This window comes from Callorhinchus milii, unplaced genomic scaffold (genome assembly GCF_018977255.1).
Source record: "Callorhinchus milii isolate IMCB2004 unplaced genomic scaffold, IMCB_Cmil_1.0 Scaffold2, whole genome shotgun sequence".
Taxonomy (NCBI): domain Eukaryota; kingdom Metazoa; phylum Chordata; class Chondrichthyes; order Chimaeriformes; family Callorhinchidae; genus Callorhinchus; species Callorhinchus milii.
In genome coordinates, this window is record NW_024704743.1 from 19,046,992 (window position 1) to 19,062,596 (window position 15,605).

General features: G+C 43.5%; 1 protein-coding gene across 4 annotated transcripts in view; it reads left to right on the forward strand.

Moving 5' to 3' along the window:
• LOC103176297 (voltage-dependent L-type calcium channel subunit beta-2) overlaps nt 1-15,605 on the forward strand; it is a 76,312-nt gene that overhangs the window by 25,877 nt on the left and 34,830 nt on the right. For all 4 annotated transcript variants that reach the window (XM_007889749.1, XM_007889751.1, XM_007889750.2 and 1 more), the window contains exon 2: nt 266-385. In XM_007889749.1, the coding sequence (XP_007887940.1) occupies nt 266-385 (120 nt within the window). The remainder of the gene's footprint in view (nt 1-265; nt 386-15,605) is intronic.

Consider the following 15,605-nt stretch of genomic DNA (forward strand, 5'->3'; position numbering starts at 1 on the left):
ATTTTGGCTCTTGTCAACCTGCGCTTAATACTCTCTGTTTTTAGGTAAACAGGGTGCTTCCCTCTGAGGAGAGAGTGTACATGCCATTCTAGACACAGGGAAATTTCCATACATAGGTGACATACCTATGTGGAATTCTCAGTCTGGTTTGGGTACTCTTAAGCATGGTGAAGGATTTTCCGCTTATGTCGGCCACCCGACCAACCCGAAAAGAAATGGTAGTAAATCTAATTGATATTTTCTTTATCTCCTGGGTCCTTTGCAGGGTTCGGCGGACTCCTACACCAGCCGTCCATCTGATTCAGATGTATCTCTGGAGGAAGACCGAGAGGCTGTGCGCAGAGAAGCAGAGCGACAAGCCCAGGCGCAGCTGGAGAAAGCTAAGGTACCGGTCATCCTTCAGAACTTCCAGTAACAGTGCTCCGTCGAGGAGCAGGGCAGCCCAATACATGCAGGGTGGCCAGTCATACCGATCTTGAGCAATAATCTACCTGCAAGTAATACAATGAAACAAATGACCACAGATAGATATGGGCAAGGGTGATTCATGAATTGGGTCACACAAGTTTGTATTGGAAAAGTGCTCTAAGTTACAGTGATGTTGAAGCATAGAACCATTCGGTCCACAGTATCTGTGCTGCTTCTTCTAAAGAGCAATCCTTTCAGTCCCATTTACCTGCCCTTTTCCCATAACCCTGTAATTTACTCCTTTTTTGATATGGATCTTGTTCCCTTTTGAAAGTTAATATGGATTCTGCCTCAACCACCCCTCCCACAGGGCATTTATATCCCAAACACTCTGTGTGTGAAAGAAAATTCTCCTGACCTCCCCATTAATTTGTTTACTACCTTAAATTGATGCCCTGCAGTCACTGACTCACCAACCAGTGGAAGTGATTTCTACTTATTGACTCTATCAAAACTCCTCATAATTTTAAAGACCTCTATTAGGTCACCCCGTGACCTTCTTTGTTCCAGAATGTGATTTATTCCGGGTCATTGCTAGGAAGCAGAGCCCGAGCTGAGATTTATGATTTCAATCCAAAATCTGATGCAGAAGTTATTATGCAGAAAGGCTTGTGGGATGCGTGCCCTTTTCTATGCTAGAGGCAAGGGTTTAAATAATATTCACGCAAAACCTCAAGCAAAGCTGTCATTGTAGTTGGTGGAGGAGTAGCCGTTGGACCGAGGTGTGACTTCCAGCACTTCAAAAGGTCTGACTAACTGCTTCACTTGACCAGTAAACATTCTGTGCTTTGGACGTTTTCCCATTGAAATAATTTTTAAGCAGTAAAGGACGAGACTGAAACTGTGTTTTATGCTGGCCAGTTCACGAGGTGTGTGGTTCGAGTCACTTCAATGTGCAGGGCTTTGAGGTTATCCAGCGTGAAGGGTGCTACATAAAGATGTATCTCTGGATTAAAAAAACTCTTTAATACGTTATGTATTATTGTAGTTTATCTGTATTAAAGAGTTTTTTTTACACTTTACAAGTGTGGCAAGTCATCCAGTGTGCCTTGTGTAAACATGTGTGGGAATTACAGATGCCATAAATTATGTAAGGAATAGGATTGAATACGATTTATATATTATGTAACGAACATTCAAACCTTTTCATTGGTAAATTATGTCATTATAAGGATACCTGTTGTTCTTTTAATGTGCATGCATTTACACACTGTGCATGATAGACCATATAATAGATTCCGTAATAGAGAATATTATAAAGACAGCCAAACAGGATTAAATAATGGTGATTATTAGAGATGACTAGAAGGCCAGATATTTGTGTGATTACCTTTTAGGTACATAATCTTCAGTTATTGCACCTCAGGCGCTGGCAGCATCAGCCTCCACGGCTGCACACTCAACCTCACTAAGACAGTCAGGAACGTGGGCGTCTTATTTGACCCTGAACGGTCCTTTCTCCCCCACATCCGCGCCATGACCAGCACTGGCTACCACCACCTCCGCAACATTGCCAGACTCCGCACTGCCTCACCCCTCAGGCTGCCGAAGCCCTCAACCACGCATTTGTCACATCAAGGCTCGATTACGGGAACTCCCTCCTCATCGGCCTTCCCAACTCTTCCCTGCACAAGCTGCAGATCATCCAAAACTCTGCAGCTCGTGTACTCTCATGCACCAGGCTCCATGACCCCATCACTCCCACCCTCGCCCGACTCCACTGACTCCCCATCCCCCAGAGGATCGAGTTCAAGATCCTCATCCCCACTTTCAAGGCAATCCATGGCCTTGCCCCCTCTTACCTCTCTGACCTGCTGACTCCCTACCAACCTGTCCGCTTTCTCCGTTCAACGGGCTCTGGCCTGCTCCATGTCTCCCGCATGACCCGCCCTACCATCGGTGGCCGAGCTTTCAGCCTCTCTGCCCCCACACTCTGGAACTCCATCTCACAGTGCCTTCACCTCGCTTCCTCCCTTGCCTCCTTCAAGGCCGGTCTCAAGACCCACCTCTTCGATTGACCCTCCCCTTCGGTCTCCCTCCCACATCTCTGCCTTCCCCCCATGCTCGGGTCCTGACCCCTGACTGTCCAGCGCCTTGGGAAGTCCTCCCGACGTGAAAGACCCTCTATGAATGTAATTTTGTTGTTGTTATTGTTGTTATGTGGAGAGACTAGAGAAACTGGGATTGTTCTCCTTAGAGCCGAAAAAGTTGAGAGAAATTTTGACAGAGTAAATAAGGAGAAACTGTTTCCACTGGCAGGTGGGTCGGTAACCAGAGGATACAGAGTCAAAATAATTGGTAACAAAAAACAGAGAGGAGAACTTATTTTTCACAACGAGTTGTTACGATTTGGAATTCACTGTCTGAAAGGATGGTAGAAGCAGACTCAAGAATAACTTTCAAAAGGGAATTGGATATGTACTTGAAAACGGAAAAATAATTTGCAGGGCTGTGGGGAAAGAGCGGGGGAATGGGACTAAATGGATAGCTCATTCAAAGAGCTGGCACAGGCATGATGGGCCAAGAATGGCCTCCTCCTGTGATGCAGGATTCCATAAGAAGCCACACTGCCAGGTTTTAGATTTATCCCCTTTTTCTAATCAGGCAATCCACACAAGTACGGTTAAAACATCTAAATTACTCAGCCGTAGCCCATTCGTAAGAACTTCTAATCTTTTAAGACATAGAGCAATATTGTAGCCTGAAAATTAAATTTGCATCAATGTTCTGAAGCAATCCCTGCTGAAACCTCAATCCCTCTTCAGTTGTGGATGGTAGATCTGTGGAGGTGTGGGATAATAATAATAATCCTTGCATTTGATATAGCACTTTTCACGTCGGGAGGATGTCCCAAAGCGCTTCACAGAACACAATGTAAAGTGAATTGACTGTATATTTGTGGGCGAACGCGGCAGCCAATTGCGCACAGCAATGTCCCACAAACAGTCATAGATTGAAAATGACCAATTTATTATTGTTTCTGGTTTTGGAGGGATTATTATTAGGCGTGTGGAGTAAGGAAACTTGCCCAAGGTTTCGCCCTGCCTGGAATTGAACTCAGGTCTCTCACTTGCAAAGCGAGTGCTCTAACGACTGAGCTACAGGACTCCACAAAGTTGAGTCTGGAGGTGACAAGGGTGTGCATGAGGGATTTGGCTGTATTGGGGAGTGATGTTACAGTGATGGAAAAAAATGGACTTGGTTAATGCCTGGATAATAATAATAGGAATAATCTTTGCATTTGATATAGCTCCTTTTCACATCTTCAAGACTGCAAAGCGCTTCACAGAATCACAGAATATACTGTAAAGTGAATTGACTGTGTATTTTGTGAGTGAATCGCTGAATGAAAGATTCAAAGGATATTCGAAGGTTGAACAAAATGCTGAGGTTCTGCACAGACTCTGGGGAGGTTAATATGATCAGCATCAGAGGTGAGGAGGTACTGGCAGGAACTGAGCAGGATAGCTCAAGAGGACAACATGAAAACTAGGAAAAGGAGAGGAAAAAGGATAAATTCCTAAGCAACATCACATGCAATGTGCGGGGTAGGAAAATATATTAAAGTTGCTGGGACAGGTATCGGAGAGGAGAGAAGGTGGAGAAGGATGGAGTGGTCAACAGTGTCAGAAAGTGGCAGGGAAATTGTGGAGGACAAGGAGATCCAGAGAGCCCTGATCGCAGTGGGAGAGGATCTTGTTTGTGGCTTTGACCAGGGCTGACTCAGTGTTGTGAGCAGGGTACAGATCAGATTGTTGGGATTTGTGCAGGGAGTTATGGGGAAAGAAGGTCTGAAGCAAAACTGGGAGGCCACAATGCATTCAGCACCTTGGAGAGAGAGAGAGATAGAGAGAGAGAGAGTAGGTTGCAGATGGGGTGATAACTGGAGAAGTCAAGCCCTGTATAAAACATTTGATTTGACTTGTTCTTATTGACAGAATCATTAGAAACTACAACACAGGAGGTAATTTGGCCTATTGAGTCCATGCCAGTGTTAGTTCCTTTGTACACAATACTCTAATCCCAAATGCCTCAATTATTTTCCACACCCTTCTACACTTTTTTTTCTAAAATACTTAACCAATTCCCTTTTAAATGTTTTCTGATCTTAGATTCAATCATCACTTGTAGCATTCCGTCTTCCATTAACACACTGTGTGAAAAATTTGTAACCTCCTGCTTAACCCTTTCATGACAAACATGAGTTTATGTCCCCTTGTTACTGACCAGCACAAACAATCATTCACTGTTAAATACAATGTTATTCACCTGACTTTACAGACACAAAAAGGAGTTTTTTTTAAAGTTATCCCTATTTTTCAATGATAACTTTGATTCCTAGGTTGTTTCCTGCTCTTCTGTACTCAGTAAGACAGATGTTCTGGGTTGTGTTTCCATCCAAGGCCAGTATCGATGCTGCTGTATGATTTGGTGACGGGTGCAGCCAAAGTGTCTGAACTAGACTTGTGCTTCTTACCCTCTGGCTTTATTCCGCTATTTAAATAATCAGCCCAGCAATGAATGGAAGTCAGACACAGAATTACTCGACCAGCAGACTGTGCCTGACGGACCTGACAGATTTTAGATTTTTACCAGATTTCAGTTTATTAGTGTGAAAAAAAATAATAATCCTTGTATTTGATCTAGCGCCTTATTACATCATTGAGACGTCTCAAAGCCTTCACAGAATATATTTTAAAGTGGATTGACTGTGTATTTTGTGAGCATAACGTGGCAGCCAATTGTACATAGCAGTGTCCCACAAACAGTCGTGGAATGAGTGACCAATCTTTTTGTGTGTTATGTGTGGAGCTAGGAGGGATGAACTTTTTGCAAATACTTCCCTATAAAATAATATAAAATATAAAACATTTTTTAATTTTAAAATATGTACCCCATATCCTCTCATTTCAAATCAAGAAAGGAGATGGTTTATAAAGGGCTCTATTACATGTTGCAAGTCATACCATGACTTATTTGCAAAGTTAATTTGAGATGCTTCAATGTCCCAGAGTTTTCAGATTAGTTCTCATTCACCTTGTTCTCTAACCCATTGATAGGTCAATGTTTGTTTAGCCCAAGCATAACTCATTTGATATAATTCTATGAAACTTTATACCCTAGTATTTCCCGAGGCTTTGCTTTTGCCATCCTGCCAGAGTTTAATATTATGGGTGGAACTGAGTTCATACTTTCTATTTTCATTTGGACAAGAGCCGTATGGTTTAAGGTTCCTCATTTCCTCTGCATTTAAGTCTACAAGGTCAATCCCCATATGATGTAGTGTTATTGCAGGTTCTGTTCAGGAACTATCTCAACACTGCAGGTCTTAAACTAAACCTGATAGCTGTGTGGCAAAATTTTGAGTTTAGATTAACAGTGACTTCCACCTCAAGGGTCCCAGTAACTGTTAATCTGCACAGTACCTGATTGCACTAAATTGCATAAAGGATGACAATTGGCAGAGGGATGGCTCAGGAAGTCCACTGTCGACCCATACAGAGCCACAACCTGTCCCACGTATTCCTCACGAGAACGGAAGTCTCATCCTTCCTGATCAAATCACGAGCCTCCAATGCGTGTGATATCCGTGCAGTGATTACTCAAAGCACCACTTTAAGAGCCACTGCAAACAGTGAGATCCCTCTGTAGTTATCGGTTTCACAAGGGTGACCCTTCTTGTAGATTGACACCACAATTGCACTCTGGAACACTGACCGAGGGCGAGTCTTATAGAGAGTCCTGCTGAGCAGTGCTAGGAGGGCAGCTCCAAGCTTAATTGGGGATTCCTGGTTTGGACCTGTAAAATCTCCACCGTTCTTCATCTCCTTCCTCAGAACAGCTTTTAGGAATTCGGCAATGATGCTGTCCGCACCAGCGGGCTTGCCGTTGTCAAGGCATCTCAGTGCAGAGTCCTCCTTCCAATGGATTGGGTCATCCATCGATCTGGCCTGAGCCTCCCGTTAGCTCTTCCAGCCTCCATACAGATGGTTTTCTGCTACGGCTGATTGGGTCAGACATCAACTCCGCGCAATGTTCCCTACAGACCCTCAGGATACTCTCATGGATCTGTTGTAGAATACTGGACTAGTCCTGTACTGGTACAGGCCCAGAGAGGCGCTTCAGGCCATGGCCGATGGGAGACTTCAGGCAGCAGAAGAAAAATTTGGGATCGTCCTTTTCAATTGCACTTCCTTTTGGAGTGACACGCCCATTGATCCCACTATATTTCTCTGATGACTTTCCCGGTCCATGCCATGTTTGGTCGTAAGTTGTCACCCTGACCGCGTCCCGCTTCCGAGATGGGTGCCTTACAGGCTGTAGCTTCAGTTTCTTTACAACCTCAGCCGCAGAAGCAAGAAAGTCCTTGGCTACGTCATCAATTGTCGAGTCCGCGCCATCAGTCCTCACACAGAATGGTTCTGAGGCTTCACGGTCGGCAATACTCCTCGTGTGCTGAAGTACCTGTGATAATTATCTGTTATAAAGCATCAGATTTTTGACCCCACATTACTTATATCAGGCAGGTGTACCCTACCATGCAGAAACTTTAGCATGTGTTAAATACCACTGTGGGCTCGAAATTACCTCCTGAACCTCAGAGGAATATTTTTGGGCCACAAATACTAACGCGCAGAAGAGACAAATGACAAAGGGCAATTGTTTGGTGTCAGAAAGAAATATAATAAAAAGAGACAAAGGAAAGTATTTACAATACATTCATCCCCAACAATGTATCTGCCATTCACGCAGTGTTATGTGTTTTCACTTCCTAGCTCCCAATGGTGCATTCTTCATCTGTGTGAGAGGGAAAGAGAGTGCCACTCCTGTCGATGTGTTCCCTGGCTAGAAGGCATGTGGTGGAGGCAGAGGTCAATGGCGTCTGGGAGCTAATAGGAAATAGATCAAATGGGACTGAAAAGATTATTCTTTAAAAAGAGCCAGCAAAGACACGGTGGGCCGAATGGTTCTATTCTGTGCTGTAAATTTCGCTTTGCTCCTCACACCTCCACTAACACCAGGAACAGGGAGATGACTCACAGTGCTGGCACATTTCCCGCCCCCTCTCTTCCTCACCTCTCGAGTGCTTGTTGTTCCACCAGTTGCTTCTCTATGATTTCCTTTGCCCTCTGAGGTGCTTTGCTTTTTGGGGTGCCTTGCTGTCCGTTTGCAGTTGTACTGCTTGCTACAGAATTGGACTGTCATGTAGGCGCCAGGGTTTTGGGGGAAAGGAGGATGTCAGTAAACCATTGCATGTAGAAAATTGCCCACAATCCTGTTGTTTAGGCAAGAAAATCTGAACCCACTGGCAATATTGGTCTGCCCTGAGCCAGTGATCTCACGGAGAGTCTTGCAACATTGCATATCACTGCAATTTTCCTACGCAGTGCAGAATCCTCCACCAACCACTTACTCCATACTGACATTACCATTCCCCGCACTTATATCAAGCGCACTTATATCAAGCAGGAGGTGACATCAGCAGTGACCCAATGATCCGGAAGTTGGCCAAATTAACGCAACAGTTGGCCAGCATGCGGGAATCGAATGGCCCAGCCATGTGTGTACACAGTTAATGCCGCCCACACCTCAACCGCGTAATAACCAAACCAGCACTAAAAAAGAAGTGTGTTATTACAGGGACGAACTTTACCTTGTTGAACAAGCCATGAGACATTGACCCTGCCAGAGACTCTCAATGAAAAACAACTTACATGATTAACACTTTGATCCAAACTTTGACCGCAGTTCAGTCCCCTTTACTCACAGACTATTTACTTAACATAATGTCCTGAACAACAACAACTTGGATTTATATAGCGCCCTCCACGCCGGACGGCGTCTCAGAGCGCTTTACAGTAACGGATCCTGGGACAGGATGCCTTAGCTAATGTTTGGCGATGCGTATATACAATACAGAACATACACTACCAGTTATACTCAGGAAACTCCCAGATTACCAGCGCACAGGAACTAGAATAAACTCAGTTATTCTCATCTCTAACTAAGGAAAAATATCTCACTTGTTTTACCATCAATGTTTACCTCCCTCCCCAAACTGCAATAAGTACGTCTAAAGATAGGAAGCCCAATTCTTTGATCCCATGATTTATTGCATTATTTTCCTATTGGGCTGCATTCAAACAATTTGTTTGAACCAAAATAGTAAAATTACCAAGTTTAAAAATAGCTATTTGCCCACACACATACACATACACATTTTTCCATCCAGCATGCTTTATTTATAATCTGTTTATACTGGGTCAAACTTTATAAAGTTCAAAATGGGCCTTGTTTGAATCTAAATTAAAACATCAAAACAATTTTTACTCAAAGAAAAATTCCAGCTGTGGAAGCTGAGCCTCCAATTCAAAATTGACACCATTGCTACACTTCCATCGCAGTTTGAATGCCTGAATATATTGCTTGTTTTTCATTGAGAATTATAGAAATGTCGGCACAGAATGAGTTCCTTTGGTCCATCAATCCTAAACTAGGACTAGCTCTATACTTACTGTTTGCCTACAAAATACAATCATTGCACTTTACAGTAAAAATCCTGTGAAGTGCTTTGAGATGTCCTCCTGACATGAAAGGCACTATACAAAAATGTAAGGAATACATTATTATTATGTTATTACATGTTAAATCACTCTGTAGAGGTAGTTTCTAAGTGGTTTTCAGTGATGAGTCAGCCAGACCAATAACATTATTACTTTACATATCAATGATGCTACTTTTCTTAATATATTTGTGCTTCCTAAAAGAGTTACATTTTACAAGAGATTGATTTTTTTTCACCGGGTATTTTGTCAAGCCCCAGTTGCACTGATGATTATAGGAACTATATTTGTTTATACTATTACTATTGTTGTAACACCCTCATCCCAATTTTCTGCTGTTTTTCCTGTTTGCTTTTATATTTGCTCAGCTAACCTTCGCTGCTGTGCCTTCAGCCATAATGCCCCTAATCCCTGGAACTCCCTGCCTCAATCTTTCTACTTCGTCCCCTCTTTATCCATCTTTAATTGCTACCTTTCAACCTAACCTCTTCAACTGAACCTATGGTCACCTCCTCTTCCTCCTCCTTCCTTGCTCAGCGTCCAACCTCACCATTGTGCAGCACTCCGAGACACTATCCTGCGTGAAGGGCACTATATAAATGCACGTTATTGTTGTTATGTTGTTCCTCTTCAAATACTACCTTTTAAATGTTGTTATGGCTTTAACTTCCATATCCATTTGTGACAAAATATTTCATGTTCTGATAACCCTATGCAAAAAAAATTCATAGCGCCCCATTAACTCTGCCTGTGTCAAATGCGAGTTTTTGGTCTGTTTAACTGATTTGCTGATAAATGGGAATAAACTTTCAATATTTATCCTAAATTTCCATCAGAAGCACAATTCATGTAGTGACAGATGGAAATAAATGCTGTTATAATAAGTACCTGATTCTGGAAGTATAAGATGGTCAAGTACAAATGCTATGTTAATAATCCTTACATTTTATATAATAATCCTTACATTCGACATAGCACCTCATTATGTCATTGAGGCATTGCAAAGCATTTCACAGCATTTGCAGTAAAGTGTGACTGCACGTTTTGTAGATGTATGTGGCAGTTAATTTATGCACAGCAATGTCCTACAAACAACCATGAAATGAATGACAATTTTTTTCTGGGGATTATTGGCCTGGAGGTCAAGTCCTCAAGAAAATAAGTGGTCATTCATTTCATAGCTCTTTTCGGGACATTGCTGTGCACAAATTGGCCAATACATTCACCTACAAATACATAGTCACTAGTACATTTTACAGTAACATCCCGTGAAGCGCATTTGAGACTTGTATTTATATAGCATTTTATCTTGAGCAAGTGATAAGATGTTATTTAAATGCAAGGATTAGTATTATTATAGGAAGAGAGTGTGAGGAGAGATGCTTAACAGTAAGACAGGATTATCTGATCAGTATGATCAGTTCAAACACTGCATTCCATGGGCCATCTATCTATGAACAGAAACAAGTTTATACACAGTACAGTAAAACTTGCATAAGTCTGATCTGTATAAATCGTATAATCGCCTAAGTCATACGTCTGCACAAATCCTGTTGAATTTCCTATTATTTATAAGCTTCACACATAAAAAAAATTGCATTTGTATAGTGCCTTTTACGTCATGAGGATGTCCCAAGGCACTGGACAGTCAGGGATTTGGACCCGGGCAGGGGATTTGGGATAAGGGAGGGTGGAGGCAAGGGAGGATAGGAGGGTGGTTGAAGGCGCGTTTGAAGAGGAGGGTCTTGAGACGTGCCTTGAAGGAGGTAAGGGAAGGAGCGAAGCAAAGTGAATGTGAGATGGAGTTCCAAAGGGTGGGGGCAGAGAGGCTGAAGGCCTGACCATCCATGGTGTGGCAGGCCGGGCGGGGGAATGGGGAGCAGGCCGGAGCATGCTGAGCGGAGGGAGCAGAATACTCGATAAGGGGTTAGCAAGTCATGGAGGTAGGGAGGGGCAAGGCCGTGGAGGACCTTGAAGGTGAGGGCAAGGATTTTCGAACTCTATCCTCTGGGGGATGGAGAGCCAGTGGAGACTGGCAAGGGTGGGGTGGTGGGGTCATGTCTGGTGTGGGAGAGGACACGAGCTGCAGAGTTCTGGATGATTTGGAGCTTGTGCAGAGAAGAGTTGGGAAGGCCGACAAGCAGGGAGTTGGCATAGTCGAGCTTAGATGTCATGAATGTGTGGATGAGCGTTTCGGCGGCCTGAGGGGTGAGGCAGTGGTGGAGCTGATCGATGCTGTGCACGTGGGGGAAGGCAGAGCAGGTCATGGCACAGATGTGGAATAGAAAGGACAGTTGAGGGTCAAACAAGAAGCCTAGCTTCCGGACTGGCTCGGTGAGATGGAGTGTGTATCCATGGATGCTGCCAACACCTGAGGTGTGGAGGCGCTGATCGGAACAATCAGGAAAGCCTCGGTCTTGTTGATGTTCAACTGTAGAAAGTTAGCTCTCATCCAGGACTCGATGTCTGACAGACATTCTGTCAGGACAGCAGTGGTCCTGGAGTCAAGGATGGAGGCAGAGAGATAGAGTTGTGTGTCATCCACATACATGTGGAAGTTGACCCCATATCTGCGGATGATGTCACCAAGAGGGAGCATGTACAAGTTGACTTGTACATAACTGATACTTTGCATCATATTCAATGTATGGTCCCAACTGATTTATATGAGGTTTATGGGTCATCAAAACATTGCCAGCAGGAAATCTCTCCCCTTTTGCCTCTTGCTGGTCACATTGGGCCACGCATTTCTTGACAGCATACAGATGGATTGGCTGAATACCTCCTACAGGAGTGCTCAGAGGTATGAAGCAGCAACTTGTCTCTCCCTTCAATTTTTACTCACTCAAGGGGCAGGTGCCTCTCCAGAGCAAAGGAGTGACGGAGATTGGGTTGAATGGAAGATCAGCCTGTGCCCCTCCACTCCATAGTATTTGCTGAGGGTTTGAATGGCTTTCAAACCTCTTGAGTTTCAAGCCTGTGTCAGATGTGCATAGGTGCTTTCGTATGAAGCACCAATCTGAACTCCAGCTATCTCAATCTACCCTTGAAGACTTGGAGCAGCTGTCTCTAGCATGTGGAACTGGGAGGGGCATGGAGGGGGAGTGGAATTGCTGTTTTATTATTCCGAACTGAAACAATATGCCCTTCTCCTCTGAATTATCCTTTAATATTGGAGTAATGTACAAAATGTCCTCAGAGCCTGTGAAATGGTGAAGCAAGTGTCTTTCACAAGGTGACACTAGCATGCTGCAGTTTTCAACTTGATTAGGTTTACCTATGTTTGCAGTTTGTATAATAATTAAGCAAATTGATATCTCTCAGGAAAGGTACAAGGCTCTTGTGCTGATTTAATGTCCCAAATCTGCACATTGAGGCAATGTTTTGGGGCCATGGTTAGTGTTGGCGACAGACCCGATAAAATGTAATTGAGGCTGCTGCACTGTGTTTTCTGAATCCCGCCTTCTGTTTTTTTGGTCAGCCACGTGTCTGACACTTGCGGAAATCCATCACCATGATGAAGAGTATCCAAACCAAACTCAGAATTCCATTCATCCCACTTGCACGTGGAAATTCCAGCGATATATATTGGAAACAAATGCACACTCTTTCCCTGGAGGACTTCATCCTGCTTACCTAATTCCGGAAAAGTGTTAGGCGCAGGTTGGCAAGAGACAAGGCTTCGTGGCTTTAGATTGTGCGTTGGGGTACTGCTGGAGTCTAACCAGCTAAAATCGCATAGCTTGTCATTGAGAGCACTGCTTATCCAGAAACTTTTACTTCTGAAATGGCGTTTGGTAAAGAGGAGTGAATCACTGACACCTGGGGTCGGATTAAAAATAAATACAAAATGCAAAATTACATTTGTATAGCACATTTTAACATCGGGAGAATGGCCCAAGGTGCTGTACAGTCAAGGATTTCGACTTGAGCGAGGCGGGTGGGGGTTGGGATCAGAGAGGGTAGGTGGGTGTCCAATGCTCGGTTGAAGAGGAAGTCTTGAGGCATCCCTTAAAGGAGGTAAGGAAGGGAGCAAGGTGAAGGAAGCGTGGGATGGAGTTCCAGATGGGGCAGAGAAGCTGCGTTCCCAACCGCCGAAAGTGGGATGAGGGCGAATATTTTGAACTTGATCCTCATGGGGAGCCAATGGAGCCGGGCAAGTGTGGAGGTGATAGTCATGGAGCCTGTCGCGGGAGTACTTTGTGATCATCATAATAGTAAATAATTCCTACATTTGCTATAGCACCTTTCACATCAGGGAGGATGTCCCAAAGAACTTTGCAGCTTATACTGTAAAGTATGTTTTTTAAAAAGTTTTAGTTTTAAACTTGATTCAAGTTTTTTTTAAAAAAACATATCAACAGTAACTTGCATTTATACAATGGCCTTTCAATGGGGTTGTGTCTTGGAGTGCCATACAATGGTTGATTTCGGCACTGAACCGGGGAGAAAGAGAAGGTGACTTGAGACATGGTTGAAGAGAAAGGTCTTTAGGTGTGATTTGAAGTTGGGCAAAGGGGGAGCAAGGCGGAGAGGTTGAGGCAGGGAAGGTGGCTGAAGGTACGGCCGCCGATGGTGGAGCAGACAGTTTTAAGGATTGAGACAATACAATACAAATTTACATTTAGCTTCGGGAGGATGTCCCGACACATTTAAATGCTAACTGGGCACCTGAGCTGGGGGTAGAAGCTGAGGGGAGATGAAAGATGGCTGAAAGTGTGATCAAAGAGGTAGGTCTTGAAACGGACATGTTTTAAAACTTTCTGTCCAATCGATAGATAAGAAGCTAAACGTAACTCTACAGTTTACAGTTTTCCTTCCCCACCTCACCTTAAAAGCTTGGCTGGGAGCTTTTTTTTTAACCACACATTTAATCACCTTCCTCCCCTTCCTCAGCTCCACCCACCCCCATCTCCAGCTCAGACACTATTGGGAGCACTATTCCTTCTGAGTCAGAAGGTTGTGAGTTTAAAGTGTATTGACTGTATATTTTGTAGAGGAATGCAGCAGCCAATTTGCTGCTCATCCTCATATCAGGATTTTGAGTTCATCTTGTCTAGTAAGCGAGATTAGAAGGGAAAGGGAGAGTCTCATGTAGCATGGACTTGTTGGGCTGAGTGGTCTGTTTTCGTGCTGTACAGTCTAATGTGAAGCACTTTGAGATGTCTCCCGATATGAAAGGCACTATATAAATGTAAATTGTTCTTATTGTACTTCAAGGTTGCACGGTCTTGGCGACGGAGTACAATTTTTCATCAACTGCGATTTACATTTATTTAACGTTTTTCATATAAAAGGATGTGATAAACGCTTTCACTGAGGGGTTAATTCAGTACCTCTGGTCAGCCCTTTTATAGTACACTGCATCACTTTGCTGAAACTGAGTGATGTTTCCACATATGGGTTTGCATTTGATTTGTTTTCATTTTTGTGACATTATAGCATAAAGGACTGTGACACGTGTGGTTAAATAGGTGCACAGCATTGATTCGGATCTGTAATACGGGGTCTGTGTGCCACCAGCAAAAGCACTTCTGACCTAAATTAAATTTTCTCCATAGATTATCATCACTCACTGGGGTTGAAGTGCGATGAGCATCATACCCACAGCCTTCAGCTCAATCGCAGTCTTTCAGCAAATAAGTGGCAAGTTCAAACCAAAAATCCTGTAAAACCAATAAGTCAATAAGAACTATACTCTCCATTCTACATTCAGAAAACCCCAAATCACCACTTAAACCTGGTCTCCTTCCCTCCACAGTGTAAGTTCTGCCCTTTCACTCCCCAACCTTCCCTCTCCCCCCCTTTGCTGTCTCGATCCCGTTTGCATAAAAAATGGGACCCATGGCATATGTTCTTCTCATTCTGCCCTGCTGTCCGCAAATTGGGTATTGCATTCCTCCTCAAAATATACAGTCAATATACTTTACAGCATATCCTGTGAAGCACTTTGAGACATCCTCCCGACATGAGAGATGCTACATCAAATGTAAGGATTATTATTATCCCTATATTGTCCATTTCCATACAAAAATAGATGCTTACAGTGCTTTTCATAAATGAGTTAATTGAGGTATTTTAAATTGCTTCAGTTCCATGTAAGCACTATCCTGAGAAAGAAAAATCATCTCATTTCCAGCCCCACTTAAAGCTTTTTAATGTTAAACCTTTCACAATTTAATTTCCTATTTATCCCGATGGAGTGATTAACGTCACTTCCTACAGAACAGCAATTGGAATGAGGCCCAGGATTTACATCTTCACCACAAAACCACTCTCAGTCAGCTGACGGAACTCTTATGTTTGCACAGTACAGCTCCACTAGTTGATACCGAAGGTCAGTTTACATTTAATCTTAGCGACGAGCCAGGAGTGCAGCAGTCTCTTTAATAGCATTTACAGATCTTAAGGGTAGTCCAGTGAACTGGCCTAAATCCTTTTCAAGGGATTTGGCCAGTTCAATGGATCACCTCCATCCACGACTGTTTGTGGGACACAGCTGTGTGTAATTGTGTGCCACGTATCACCCACAAAATATACAGTTAACAGTATATTCTGTGAAGCGCTTTGAGA